Raw genomic sequence first — 14,115 nt, forward strand, 5'->3', positions numbered from 1 at the left:
TCTTCATGAGTTCACTAGTGAAAGCTCCTGCTTGATCGCAAATGATTTTGGATGGAACACCAATACGTGAGCATAAGTCCACGATGATTCTAGCTATGGTGGTAGCTGACAAGTTGCTGATTGCATAAGCTTCAATCCATCTGCTTGCAGAACAAATGAAAGTGATGATGTACTTCTTCTTGGTCTTAGTAGGGATGAATGGTCCTAACACATCCATTTGTAGATACTTGAACACTTGGTCGGGTATCTCCATAACTTGCACTTCAGCCTTGGTTTGGTCTGTTTGGTGTCCTACTCTTTGGCAAACATCACAGGAACCAACATATTCCTTTACGGCTTTGGAAAGACCAGGCCAGTAAAAATGTTGAGAAATTCTCTTGAGTGTCTTTCTCATACCTTGGTGTCCACTGGAAGGATGATCGTGTGCCATTTCAAGAATTCTCAGTCTATAATCTGAGGGCACTACTAACTGTCGCACGGGTTGAGCTGCCATAAAATCCTTGGGATAGTACTCACGGTATAACAGTCCATTTTCTCCCCATAGAAAGTATGCTGACTGTTGGACAGGCTGTTGAGCGTATTCGTTTGCACGGGTTCTTAAAGATGCTAAAGAGGGATCATTAAGTTGCTTTTGTCTAAAGACCTCCGATCCTTTAGGAACGATTTCTTCTATTCCTGCCTCAATTGTAGTTGAGTCATCAGATTCGGTCTCAAAGAGCTGTTGCGGTGTAGACTCTTCTCCTTGAATATCATCAGGAGTAGGCTCTTCCTCTGGAATATCATCTGGAAATACTTGCTCTGGTTCATATTCTGAATCTTGTTCCTCATCTGGCTCATAACTTTGATCTGGCTCCTCCTCTTCTGGTTCTAAGTCTAGTTCTTCTATTGGTTCAACTTCTCGCATCTTCTTGCTCTGGGATCGGGTAACTACTTGAATTACAGGTGGACCTTGGCTTTGTATTTCGTCCAACACAGCGAGATCATTTCCTAGAAGAAAGTCAGGTTTCCCCTCATGGGTCAAAATATGTTTTACTCCAGTCCAGGACTTGTATGTAATTTTCAGATACGCGACAGGAATATGTTTTAGCTCATCTCCTTCGCTTGCATAGGTTCTTATGGGGCATCTCAAGTTATACAAGACCAAAGCTGGATCAAGAAACTGACGGCTTATTGAAGAAAGTTCAGCTCCAGAATCTCTGAAAGCACATAAAGCTACATCTCCGGATGGTGTATGCAAGAAAACAGTCTCGGTGAACTTCCTTATAGTCCAGTTCCTTTGGTAATCTGGTATTATGGTGTCAGGATCTAAAATAGAGTATTTTTGTCCATCAGCAGTTTCTCCGATGTAGTCTGAGGTTACAGAATCCATTCGTAAGTTCAAAACACGAGGTACACCATAATTAACTTTGGCTTGAGCCCCATTAGCTTGAGTTGAGGTTCTAGTTGCTCTTCCACCCTCTTGACTATGTGAATGTCGAATGCTTGACTGGAAGGGTACTGATGATGCAGTACTGTGAATATGGTCTTGAACAGTTCCTATTGACTCTATACTCGTATAAGCCATCTTAGGAGCACTAGGTCTGCCTTTGGGTTGTACTGGAGCAGATGTTCTTCTCCCAGGCTCTTTCTCCTGTTTAACCGGAATGTTTAACTTCGGACAGTCTCTTCTCAAATGAGAACCACCACACTCGAAACATTTGAGAGGTGGTCTTGTCTGTCCCGGAGCTATACTCTTACGTGTATCTTCTGTCCTTCGTCTGGGATCTTGCTCAAAAGACTCTCTAGTTTGAAATGAACTCTGTTTCCTGGGGAACGCTGGTGCAGTCTTCGGCCTAACCGTCGGGTCAGGTCGTTTGAAGGAAAGTAACTCATCGGTTCTTAAGGCCAATTCTTGCAGATCCTTGAACCTCTTCTGCATCAAGACACTTCTGATCTCTGCAGGTACTAAAGAAAGAAAATGTTCTTGGTACATCAGTGTTCTCATGTCTTGGAAAGTACTGGCGCCTACTGAGTCTAGCCATTGATCCCCAAGTTTTTCTAATCTATCAGCCATTGCAGAGTAGCACTCATTAGGTTGTTTTTTCAGTTTCCTGAAATTTTGTCTCAAAATTTCTGGAGTGTATCCAAATTTTCGTTTGATATATTCACGAAAAATCTCCCACTCGACGTCCTCATTAGGTACAGTTGCCACAATCTCAGCAAGAAGTCCACTACATTGTGTACGAATCAAAGGTATGTACCATTTCTGAGGGATCTTCAAATCTTGGCAAACTTTCTCATACAAAGATAGGAATGATAAAACGTCCATACCCTCGTGATAAAAAGGTAGGTTATTTCTGTTCACACTGGCAATCGATTTGTCATATTCCTCTTTTCGCTTCCTTTCCTTTTCCATTTGCTGGAGTTTTGCTTCTCTGTACTGTTTGGACAACCTTAACTCCAATTCTCTGATTCTCTTCTCTTGATTTTGGTTAGCAATAAAACTAGCAAACATCTTGGATAGTTTGTCAATTGGGTCTAATTCTTCATCCAGTTGGGATGCTGCTGCTGCTGCTGCTGCTGCTGCTTCTTCATCATCTAACCTTACTTCTTCTCCTCTTTGGTCTTCCTCTAAATTGGTATGCCTGGGTCTTGGGCGCACAACGATGTCTTCAATAGCTTGATCTTCTTGAACTCCAGCCATCATCTCACTTAGTTGCAACCGTCTGCTTACTGGAGATAGATGAGCTGCACTTTCTGTATCAGCTTCGTAAGAATCTGAAATGTCATGCTGCAATAATGTCTGAAGACCACCAGGTGTCACTTCGACATCTCCTCGGAGCAATGTACCCCGTAGACCACGAGATGTCGCCCTTCTCCTTCTCTCTGATGCCAAAAAAGATGCAAAACTGTCCATGTGCTTTAAAAATGAAATTAGCACATAGGGAAAAAAAAAATCACTGCAGAAATGCTTGTGAAGTTCAAGGAATTCACTCAGAGAAAAATGTACATTTAATAAGCCAATTTAACTTTAAAAACGTTCTTTCCTACCAAACTCCTGCATGGCTAATGTTTTTATCAAAGAAAACCCATTAGCTTTTCACTTACTCACACAGCTCTGCTTTAAGCAGACACTGCTTTTAATGCCATAAATCAAATATATAGTAGGCTAACGTCTTACTTTTACGATCGTTGCCTAGCTATAAATCTTCAAACTGTTGCCAGCAAAAATAAACAAAGCACGTGTTTCATGACACCTCTGCCACCATATAACGACTCTTATTTACTTCATTCAGTTCCTAAGAAGCTGTAATAAAGTAATTAGAGAAGCACAAGTAGGGATTTGATAAACAAACAAAGCAATCCCCTCTCTCTGCTGTCCGTCAGCCCAAATACAAACAGTTAGGAGTTTTACTCTTGTCTGTTTCAAAAAGCCCACTTGATTTTAAATAACACAACACAGACATATAAGATTTTAATTGGTTGGGCTGAATCATCAACTAATTAGGTAGCGTAAATTCAGTACTCAAAATGCATTCGGTTTGGTCAGGAAAGAACATAATTTTAAACTGTCAAATAGACAGAAGTATTTATTAAAGAATTAAATCAACATAACTCTAATATAATATAAATAGAAATTTGTACAATTTTTTACTCTAAGCAGTTTCCCTCCCCTTCATTGCATTTCTCTAGAAAAATAATTAAACACATTCTCTAAATAAAAAAAAAATTATTATCTCACGTCCTTGAATACAGCTGGTAAAGCACAGAAGTTTTTTTAGTTGTAGGGATATTTCAGCAACGACTATAACATCAATCATGTAAATGTTTCTTCAGTCCATCATAAATCTCCATCTTGTCTTCTTCCTCCCAGCAGCAAAAACGAACTCTCTCCTTGCTGTTTTTTAAACTGTCTTTTTATCTAGGGAAACTCCCACTCCCTTCGGCCAGCTATATTTTTTTTTCCAGTTACCAGATAAGCAATGTGCAGAAAAAACTAGGTGAAAGTTCTTGCTGCCTAACTTAATTCCTCACACGCCCCCCGAAATTACACAGAAATTCAGATTAGTCTACTTATCTAATTTATAGTAATTTGATACAAGGAATTAAGAAAATATAAAACATGTTATATATCAAAACTCTACTACAAAAGTATATATGAAATAATGAAACACTACATTCTATGAAATTACATCAGATATCTAAGTCAACGCTCAGTGTTGCATGAGTTTTCTTCTTCATACATTCTAGAAAGACTATCTGCTACTACATTCAATTTTCCTGGAATATGTTGGATATCAAAATCAAAATCTTGTAATGCTAAACTCCATCTTAACAATTTTTGGTTATGAGATTTCATACTTTGTAACCACACTAAAGCTCGGTGATCGGTTTGAAGCGTGAATTTGCGCCCCCATAAATAAGGTCTCAAAAGATTCAATGCCCAAAAAACTGAAAGTGCCTCTTTTTCAGGAATAGCATAGTGTTTCTCGCGTTCCAGAAGTTTTCTAGAGAAATAGGATATCGGATAAAGGTTTCCATCTTCTCCTTGTTGTAATAAAACAGCTCCTAGACCTAATTCAGATGCATCAGTTTGTAATACGAAAGGTTTGTTGAAATCAGGAGATTTCAAAATAGGCGCATCAACAATTTTAGCTTTTAAGGCATCAAAAGCCTTTTGACATTCAGGAGTCCATTTTACTTTGACAGGTTCTCTTTTTCTAGTTAGCTCTGTCAAAGGTGCTGCCAAATTACTAAAATCCGGAATAATTTTTCTGTAGTAGCCAATTAGACCTAGAAACGAGCGTACTTGTTTCTTAGTTTTAGGAATAGGCCAATCATTGATAGCTTGAACTTTTGCTTGTATAGTTTGAATTTCTCCTTGCCCAATCAAATGTCCTAAATACATGACTTTTCCCTGCATCCATTGACATTTACTGGCTTTTACTGTCAGTCCTGCTTGTTGAAGTCTGGACAAAACAGTTTCAATGTGTGTCAAATGAGATTCAAAATCATTACTAAAAATCGCAACATCGTCAAGATAAGCATTAGCATAAGGTAAACCTTGCAAAAGTTTATCAATCATCCTTTGAAATGAAGCACCTGCATTTTTCAAACCAAATGGCATTCTGCGGAACCGGAAAGTTCCCACATGTGTGATGAAAGCGGTCTTATCTCGTGATTCTTCTGCCATATCTAATTGCCAATAAGCATTCTTTAGGTCAAGGATACTTATAAATTTAGCCTTAGCAAGGTGTTCAATCAAATCATCCATTCTAGGCAAAGGGTAAGGATCCGATTTGGTAACACTGTTCAACTTCCTATAATCAACACAAAATCTCACTTCTTCTTGAATTTCACCTGTAGCAGTCTTTTTAGGGACTAGTACCACAGGTGAAGTCCAAGTAGGGCTGATTGCCTCTTCAATAACTCCTAGAGATAACATCTTTTGAATCTCTTGCTCAATTTGTTTAGCATGATTACCAATTGCTCTGTATGGGCTCGACCGTATAGGTTGAGCATCACTATCTGTAGTGATTTCATGACTGACTAAATTTGTGTAACCTGGTTTGTCTGAGAATACATCTTGATGTCGTTCTAGGACCTGGTACAACTGATCCTTCTGATCTTGATTACCTGTTAAGATAATATTATCAGACCAATCACCCGCATCTTGCAATTCTGACAACATATCAATTGGTTCATTGGAAGAATGGAAATACTCAGCATGATATTGAAAAACCATTGCAGATCTATCTTTGTAACGTTTCAGTCTATTGACATGGTAAAGAACAGGTTTCTTTTTAGAATCCAGCATTTTAACAAGATAATTAACATCTCCAAATCTTTGAACAATTTCTCCTGGACCTTCCCAGACCACTTCTAACTTAGAAGGTCTGAGCGGGTTCAGTACTAACACCAAATCACCCACTGCAAATTCTCTGTGTCGGGATTTCTTGTCATGATAGTATTTCTGTTCAGCTTGAGCGTTCATCAAGTTGTCTCTAGCTAGCTATTGAACAGCTAAAAGTTTCTCTTGAAGTTGTCGGACGAATTCTGCAACTGGTGCTGAACTAGATTTGACCGCACCTTCCCATTCGGATTTCAGGATATCCAAAGGTCCTTGAAGATTTCTTCCAAATACCAACTCGCTCGGGGAAAATCCACCTAGTGAAGAATGAGCGGAACTTCTATAGGCAAATAAAGCAAAAGGCAAGAGTTCGTCCCAAATGTTCCCATACTCTTGGGTCATCGTCTTGATCATACGAAGTAAAGTCTGTTGACCTCTTTCCACCATTCCGTGTGATTGAGGATGATGAGAAGTACTGAAGCTAAGGGTGATACCACTTATTTCGCAGATTTTCTTCATGAGTTCACTAGTGAAAGCTCCTGCTTGATCGCAAATGATTTTGGATGGAACACCAATACGTGAGCATAAGTCCACGATGATTCTAGCTATGGTGGTAGCTGACAAGTTGCTGATTGCATAAGCTTCAATCCATCTGCTTGCAGAACAAATGAAAGTGATGATGTACTTCTTCTTGGTCTTAGTAGGGATGAATGGTCCTAACACATCCATTTGTAGATACTTGAACACTTGGTCGGGTATCTCCATAACTTGCACTTCAGCCTTGGTTTGGTCTGTTTGGTGTCCTACTCTTTGGCAAACATCACAGGAACCAACATATTCCTTTACGGCTTTGGAAAGACCAGGCCAGTAAAAATGTTGAGAAATTCTCTTGAGTGTCTTTCTCATACCTTGGTGTCCACTGGAAGGATGATCGTGTGCCATTTCAAGAATTCTCAGTCTATAATCTGAGGGCACTACTAACTGTCGCACGGGTTGAGCTGCCATAAAATCCTTGGGATAGTACTCACGGTATAACAGTCCATTTTCTCCCCATAGAAAGTATGCTGACTGTTGGACAGGCTGTTGAGCGTATTCGTTTGCACGGGTTCTTAAAGATGCTAAAGAGGGATCATTAAGTTGCTTTTGTCTAAAGACCTCCGATCCTTTAGGAACGATTTCTTCTATTCCTGCCTCAATTGTAGTTGAGTCATCAGATTCGGTCTCAAAGAGCTGTTGCGGTGTAGACTCTTCTCCTTGAATATCATCAGGAGTAGGCTCTTCCTCTGGAATATCATCTGGAAATACTTGCTCTGGTTCATATTCTGAATCTTGTTCCTCATCTGGCTCATAACTTTGATCTGGCTCCTCCTCTTCTGGTTCTAAGTCTAGTTCTTCTATTGGTTCAACTTCTCGCATCTTCTTGCTCTGGGATCGGGTAACTACTTGAATTACAGGTGGACCTTGGCTTTGTATTTCGTCCAACACAGCGAGATCATTTCCTAGAAGAAAGTCAGGTTTCCCCTCATGGGTCAAAATATGTTTTACTCCAGTCCAGGACTTGTATGTAATTTTCAGATACGCGACAGGAATATGTTTTAGCTCATCTCCTTCGCTTGCATAGGTTCTTATGGGGCATCTCAAGTTATACAAGACCAAAGCTGGATCAAGAAACTGACGGCTTATTGAAGAAAGTTCAGCTCCAGAATCTCTGAAAGCACATAAAGCTACATCTCCGGATGGTGTATGCAAGAAAACAGTCTCGGTGAACTTCCTTATAGTCCAGTTCCTTTGGTAATCTGGTATTATGGTGTCAGGATCTAAAATAGAGTATTTTTGTCCATCAGCAGTTTCTCCGATGTAGTCTGAGGTTACAGAATCCATTCGTAAGTTCAAAACACGAGGTACACCATAATTAACTTTGGCTTGAGCCCCATTAGCTTGAGTTGAGGTTCTAGTTGCTCTTCCACCCTCTTGACTATGTGAATGTCGAATGCTTGACTGGAAGGGTACTGATGATGCAGTACTGTGAATATGGTCTTGAACAGTTCCTATTGACTCTATACTCGTATAAGCCATCTTAGGAGCACTAGGTCTGCCTTTGGGTTGTACTGGAGCAGATGTTCTTCTCCCAGGCTCTTTCTCCTGTTTAACCGGAATGTTTAACTTCGGACAGTCTCTTCTCAAATGAGAACCACCACACTCGAAACATTTGAGAGGTGGTCTTGTCTGTCCCGGAGCTATACTCTTACGTGTATCTTCTGTCCTTCGTCTGGGATCTTGCTCAAAAGACTCTCTAGTTTGAAATGAACTCTGTTTCCTGGGGAACGCTGGTGCAGTCTTCGGCCTAACCGTCGGGTCAGGTCGTTTGAAGGAAAGTAACTCATCGGTTCTTAAGGCCAATTCTTGCAGATCCTTGAACCTCTTCTGCATCAAGACACTTCTGATCTCTGCAGGTACTAAAGAAAGAAAATGTTCTTGGTACATCAGTGTTCTCATGTCTTGGAAAGTACTGGCGCCTACTGAGTCTAGCCATTGATCCCCAAGTTTTTCTAATCTATCAGCCATTGCAGAGTAGCACTCATTAGGTTGTTTTTTCAGTTTCCTGAAATTTTGTCTCAAAATTTCTGGAGTGTATCCAAATTTTCGTTTGATATATTCACGAAAAATCTCCCACTCGACGTCCTCATTAGGTACAGTTGCCACAATCTCAGCAAGAAGTCCACTACATTGTGTACGAATCAAAGGTATGTACCATTTCTGAGGGATCTTCAAATCTTGGCAAACTTTCTCATACAAAGATAGGAATGATAAAACGTCCATACCCTCGTGATAAAAAGGTAGGTTATTTCTGTTCACACTGGCAATCGATTTGTCATATTCCTCTTTTCGCTTCCTTTCCTTTTCCATTTGCTGGAGTTTTGCTTCTCTGTACTGTTTGGACAACCTTAACTCCAATTCTCTGATTCTCTTCTCTTGATTTTGGTTAGCAATAAAACTAGCAAACATCTTGGATAGTTTGTCAATTGGGTCTAATTCTTCATCCAGTTGGGATGCTGCTGCTGCTGCTGCTGCTGCTGCTTCTTCATCATCTAACCTTACTTCTTCTCCTCTTTGGTCTTCCTCTAAATTGGTATGCCTGGGTCTTGGGCGCACAACGATGTCTTCAATAGCTTGATCTTCTTGAACTCCAGCCATCATCTCACTTAGTTGCAACCGTCTGCTTACTGGAGATAGATGAGCTGCACTTTCTGTATCAGCTTCGTAAGAATCTGAAATGTCATGCTGCAATAATGTCTGAAGACCACCAGGTGTCACTTCGACATCTCCTCGGAGCAATGTACCCCGTAGACCACGAGATGTCGCCCTTCTCCTTCTCTCTGATGCCAAAAAAGATGCAAAACTGTCCATGTGCTTTAAAAATGAAATTAGCACATAGGGAAAAAAAAAATCACTGCAGAAATGCTTGTGAAGTTCAAGGAATTCACTCAGAGAAAAATGTACATTTAATAAGCCAATTTAACTTTAAAAACGTTCTTTCCTACCAAACTCCTGCATGGCTAATGTTTTTATCAAAGAAAACCCATTAGCTTTTCACTTACTCACACAGCTCTGCTTTAAGCAGACACTGCTTTTAATGCCATAAATCAAATATATAGTAGGCTAACGTCTTACTTTTACGATCGTTGCCTAGCTATAAATCTTCAAACTGTTGCCAGCAAAAATAAACAAAGCACGTGTTTCATGACACCTCTGCCACCATATAACGACTCTTATTTACTTCATTCAGTTCCTAAGAAGCTGTAATAAAGTAATTAGAGAAGCACAAGTAGGGATTTGATAAACAAACAAAGCAATCCCCTCTCTCTGCTGTCCGTCAGCCCAAATACAAACAGTTAGGAGTTTTACTCTTGTCTGTTTCAAAAAGCCCACTTGATTTTAAATAACACAACACAGACATATAAGATTTTAATTGGTTGGGCTGAATCATCAACTAATTAGGTAGCGTAAATTCAGTACTCAAAATGCATTCGGTTTGGTCAGGAAAGAACATAATTTTAAACTGTCAAATAGACAGAAGTATTTATTAAAGAATTAAATCAACATAACTCTAATATAATATAAATAGAAATTTGTACAATTTTTTACTCTAAGCAGTTTCCCTCCCCTTCATTGCATTTCTCTAGAAAAATAATTAAACACATTCTCTAAATAAAAAAAAAATTATTATCTCACGTCCTTGAATACAGCTGGTAAAGCACAGAAGTTTTTTTAGTTGTAGGGATATTTCAGCAACGACTATAACATCAATCATGTAAATGTTTCTTCAGTCCATCATAAATCTCCATCTTGTCTTCTTCCTCCCAGCAGCAAAAACGAACTCTCTCCTTGCTGTTTTTTAAACTGTCTTTTTATCTAGGGAAACTCCCACTCCCTTCGGCCAGCTATATTTTTTTTTCCAGTTACCAGATAAGCAATGTGCAGAAAAAACTAGGTGAAAGTTCTTGCTGCCTAACTTAATTCCTCACAAGGTCATCCCTCGGGCACACAGACCCCTCAGACAAAGGTTTGTGCTTTTAAGCACAGAGAGAAGACAGAGAGAGAGAAGACAATGGGGAGGAGACTTGAGTCTAAACATTTTAGAGGCCAACAGCCAGACAAACCTTTGCAAACAGTTTTTTGATTTTAAAACCAAAAGACTAAAATGCATTTTAGAGGCCAACAGCCAAACCTTTGCAAACAGTTTTCTGATTTTAAAACCAACAGCCAGCACAGAAACAGAATGCCCCCACCTAGCCACCTAGCCCAACCCCAAGCTGCAAAACCCCTGTACAGTAAATACAGTGTACTCACCCAGAACAGGCAGTCTCTCTGTTTTAAAAAGGAAAGTCAAAAATCCAAAAATAAAAAATAAAAAAATTAAAAAATACAGTCCGTTCAGTACAGTACCAAGCAGTACAGTACCAGGCAGTAGGCAGTCTGAAGTCTCTCTCTGTATCCACACTCTCTAACTGCTGGGGCAAGTGAGGTAGCAGACAAGCAGGCTCTTCGCTCACCAACAGTTAACTGAAAGTTCAAATTTCCCATCTTCCTCACATTGTACAGTTCCCAGAAACCTTCACCACCAGTTGTGCTGGCTGGGGTTTCTGGGCATTGCAGCCCAAGGTTCCCCAACGTTGGGAACCACCACTCTGGAAGGTTATGAGGATTTTCACACAAGCACAAAAGAAAGCCATATGTGTGATTCACACAGACCATGAAGAAACATCTCCGTATAAGGCAAACTGAAGGTAGGTATCAGGACATAGCAAAGCTTGGCACTCACCTGTCTTAGGAGGTGGCCACATTGATAAAAATAAGGTTAAAATCAAATGTATAGTGCATACTGGAATGCAAAGAATGGACATAAAGAACACACATACGCAAAATTAACAGGGAGCAGACAAGCTATTCCTTACCTCTATTACAGCTTGATAAAATATAATCACAACTTGGGCAAAGGACAGAATACAAAAGTTGTTTCATGTCACAGACAGACAGACAGACAGAGAGAGAGAGAGAGAGAGAGAAAGACAGACAGACAGAGAGAGAGAGAGAAAGAAAGAAAGAGAGAAAGAGAGAAAGAGAGAAAGAAAGAAAGAAAAAGAAAGAAAGAAAGAAAGAAAGAAAGAAAGAAAGAAAGAAAGAAAGAAAGAAAGAAAGAAAGAAAGAAAGAAAGAAAGAAAGAAAGATTCAGTGTTTTATACCACCAGAAAGGTTCATATGAGAAACTCATTCTTCCATACCTCATTGACTTGCTTTTTGTCTAAGTGAAAAACTTGACCAGAGCTTGTTGAGGCAATTTCTTCATAGACCTTGTAACCAATATGTGCTCTGTCATCACAGTCTCCTGTTAGGACAAATACAACCTATATGATCAAGGAAAAAAGTATGCATATAAGTGGTCATCATATGCAATAGAATAGGAAAAGCAAAGCATCAGAAATTAATTAGCTAAAGGAAATGCACTAGGCAATTAAAGGGATAAACTTTATTTAATACTGTAAGCTTTAAGTAATTAGTGTAATAACTTTCAGAAGAATACCATATTGACAGCTATATAAACCACATAACATTCATTAGTGCCTCATATAATTACATGGTTTCATAAATCATAACTTTATTCCCCAGGCTGAATTGCCAAACAAAGATTTAAATTAAACACAGAGGTACAAACGTGGACACTGTAACACTTCACTTTCTATTATTAGACTGCTCTTTATCATAAGAGGAGTCCTATGATTAAGAACCTGCAGTTCTAGATAGTGAAGTGAAAGCTGACCTGAAAGCACCAGGAAGAAATAAATAACCAAGGGGAGATATCATACCAATAGAACTATTTCAAGCCATGGGGAATGAATCTGTCCAAATCCTAACAAGAATATGCCAACAAATATGGAAAACAAAATAATGGCCCACAGACTGGAAACTATACAGTATATACATTCCAATTCTCAAGGAAGGCGATGCCAAGGAATGCAGTAACTATAGGACCATTGCTTTAATTTCCCATGCAAGCAAAGTGATGCTCAAGATGTTGCAACAAAGGTTTTCCTTCATATGGAGTGAAAAATGCCTATAATGCAAACTGAAATCTGAAAAGGCATTCAAGATCATATTACAAATATCCACTGGCTAGTAAAGGTAAAGGTAAAGGTTCCCCTTGACAATTTTTGTCCAGTCGTGTTCGACTCTAGGGGGCGGTGCTCATCCCTGTTTCCAAGCCATAGAGCCAGCGTTTTTTTCCGAAGACAATCTTCTGTGGTCACATGGCCAGTGCGACTTAGACACGGAATGCTGTTACCTTCCCACTGAGATGGTTCCTATTTATCTACTCGCATTTGCATGCTTTCGAACTGCTAGGTTGGCGGGAGCTCGGACAAGGGATGGGAGCTCACTCCGTCTCATGGATTCGATCTTACGACTGCTTGGTCTTCTGACCCTGCAGCACAGGCTTCTGCAGTTTAGCCCACAGCGCCACCACCAAATAATTTCAGAAGAAAATCAGTCCATGCTTTCCAGACTACAGAAAAGCCTTGGCCTATGTAGATCATGATAAACTATGGGTTGTTTTGAAACAAATGGGTGTGCCTCAGCACTTGATTGTCCTGATGCGTAACTTGCATTGTGGACAAGAAGCTACTGTTGGGACAGTATATGGAGAGAAAGAATGATACAGTATAGGCAAAGGAGGCAGACAAGGTATTTTATCCTGTCATCTGTTCAATCTGTACACAGATATATATCATAAGGAAAACCAGACTAGATTCAGATGAAGGAATGACAACTGACAGAAGAAACTTCAACAATTTCAGATGTGCAGATGACACCATCCTACTGGCAGAAAGCAGCAATGACATGAAACAATTTTTAGTGAAAGTGAAAGAAGAAAGTGCCAAAGCAGAAGTTCAGTTAAACATGAAGACAAAAATAATGACTACAGAAGAAACACACAACTTTAATTCTGACAATGAAGACATTGAAATGGTCAGAGATTTTAGATACCTTGGTTCAATCATCAATACAACTGGAGACCGTAGCCAAGAAATCAGAAGATGGCTGAAACTCAAAAGGACAAAAGTGAAGGAATAGAAAAGATCAAGTGTAAGAATGTGTCACTGGAGACGAAGGCAATGTTCATCCACATGTTTTCAATCACCATGTAAAAGGTGGCAGAAAAAAAATTGATTCGTAGCAATTGTGGTGATGGAAGAGAGCTTCACAGATAACCTGACCTTCCAGAAAAATGAACATGTGGGTCCTAGATAAAATCAAGCCTGAACTAACTCTGGAGGCAAAAATGTTGAAAGTGTCATACTTTGGGTACATCATGAGAAGATAGGAGTCTCTGGAAAAGGCAATAATGCTAGGAAAGGTTGATGGGAGCACAAAAAGAAAAAGATTAAATACGACTTGGATTGACTGCCTAAAAGGAAACCACAAGTTCGAGTTTGCAAGAGTTGAGCAGCTCTGTTGAGGACAGGACATTCTGGAGATTGCTCATTCATAGAGTCATCATAAGCTGGGGGTGACTTGACAGCACATAACAACAATTCCCCTACCTATCCAGGGCCAAACTCCAAGTCATGTTTCCTAAGCTCAGGAGACATGAAATGAGTGAAGAGCCGGAAAGCATTGTGAGTACATCTGGAAGTTGAGTCATGGCAACTAGACTTCTTTCTTGTTAGGTCGAAACGTTTCGCTACTCATCCAAGTAGCTTCTTCAGACTGAAGAAGCTGCTTGGATG

At 39.7% G+C, this 14,115-nt stretch overlaps 1 protein-coding gene across 1 annotated transcript in view; it reads right to left on the reverse strand.

Annotated features, from left to right (window-relative positions):
* HMCN1 (hemicentin 1) overlaps positions 1-14,115 on the reverse strand; it is a 372,920-nt gene that overhangs the window by 294,257 nt on the left and 64,548 nt on the right. Inside the window, exon 5 of the mRNA XM_078393073.1 lies at positions 11,614-11,736. Coding sequence (XP_078249199.1) covers positions 11,614-11,736 — 123 coding nt within the window. The remainder of the gene's footprint in view (positions 1-11,613; positions 11,737-14,115) is intronic.

The sequence above is a fragment of the Pogona vitticeps genome, chromosome 4, assembly GCF_051106095.1.
Source record: "Pogona vitticeps strain Pit_001003342236 chromosome 4, PviZW2.1, whole genome shotgun sequence".
Lineage (NCBI taxonomy): Eukaryota > Metazoa > Chordata > Lepidosauria > Squamata > Agamidae > Pogona > Pogona vitticeps.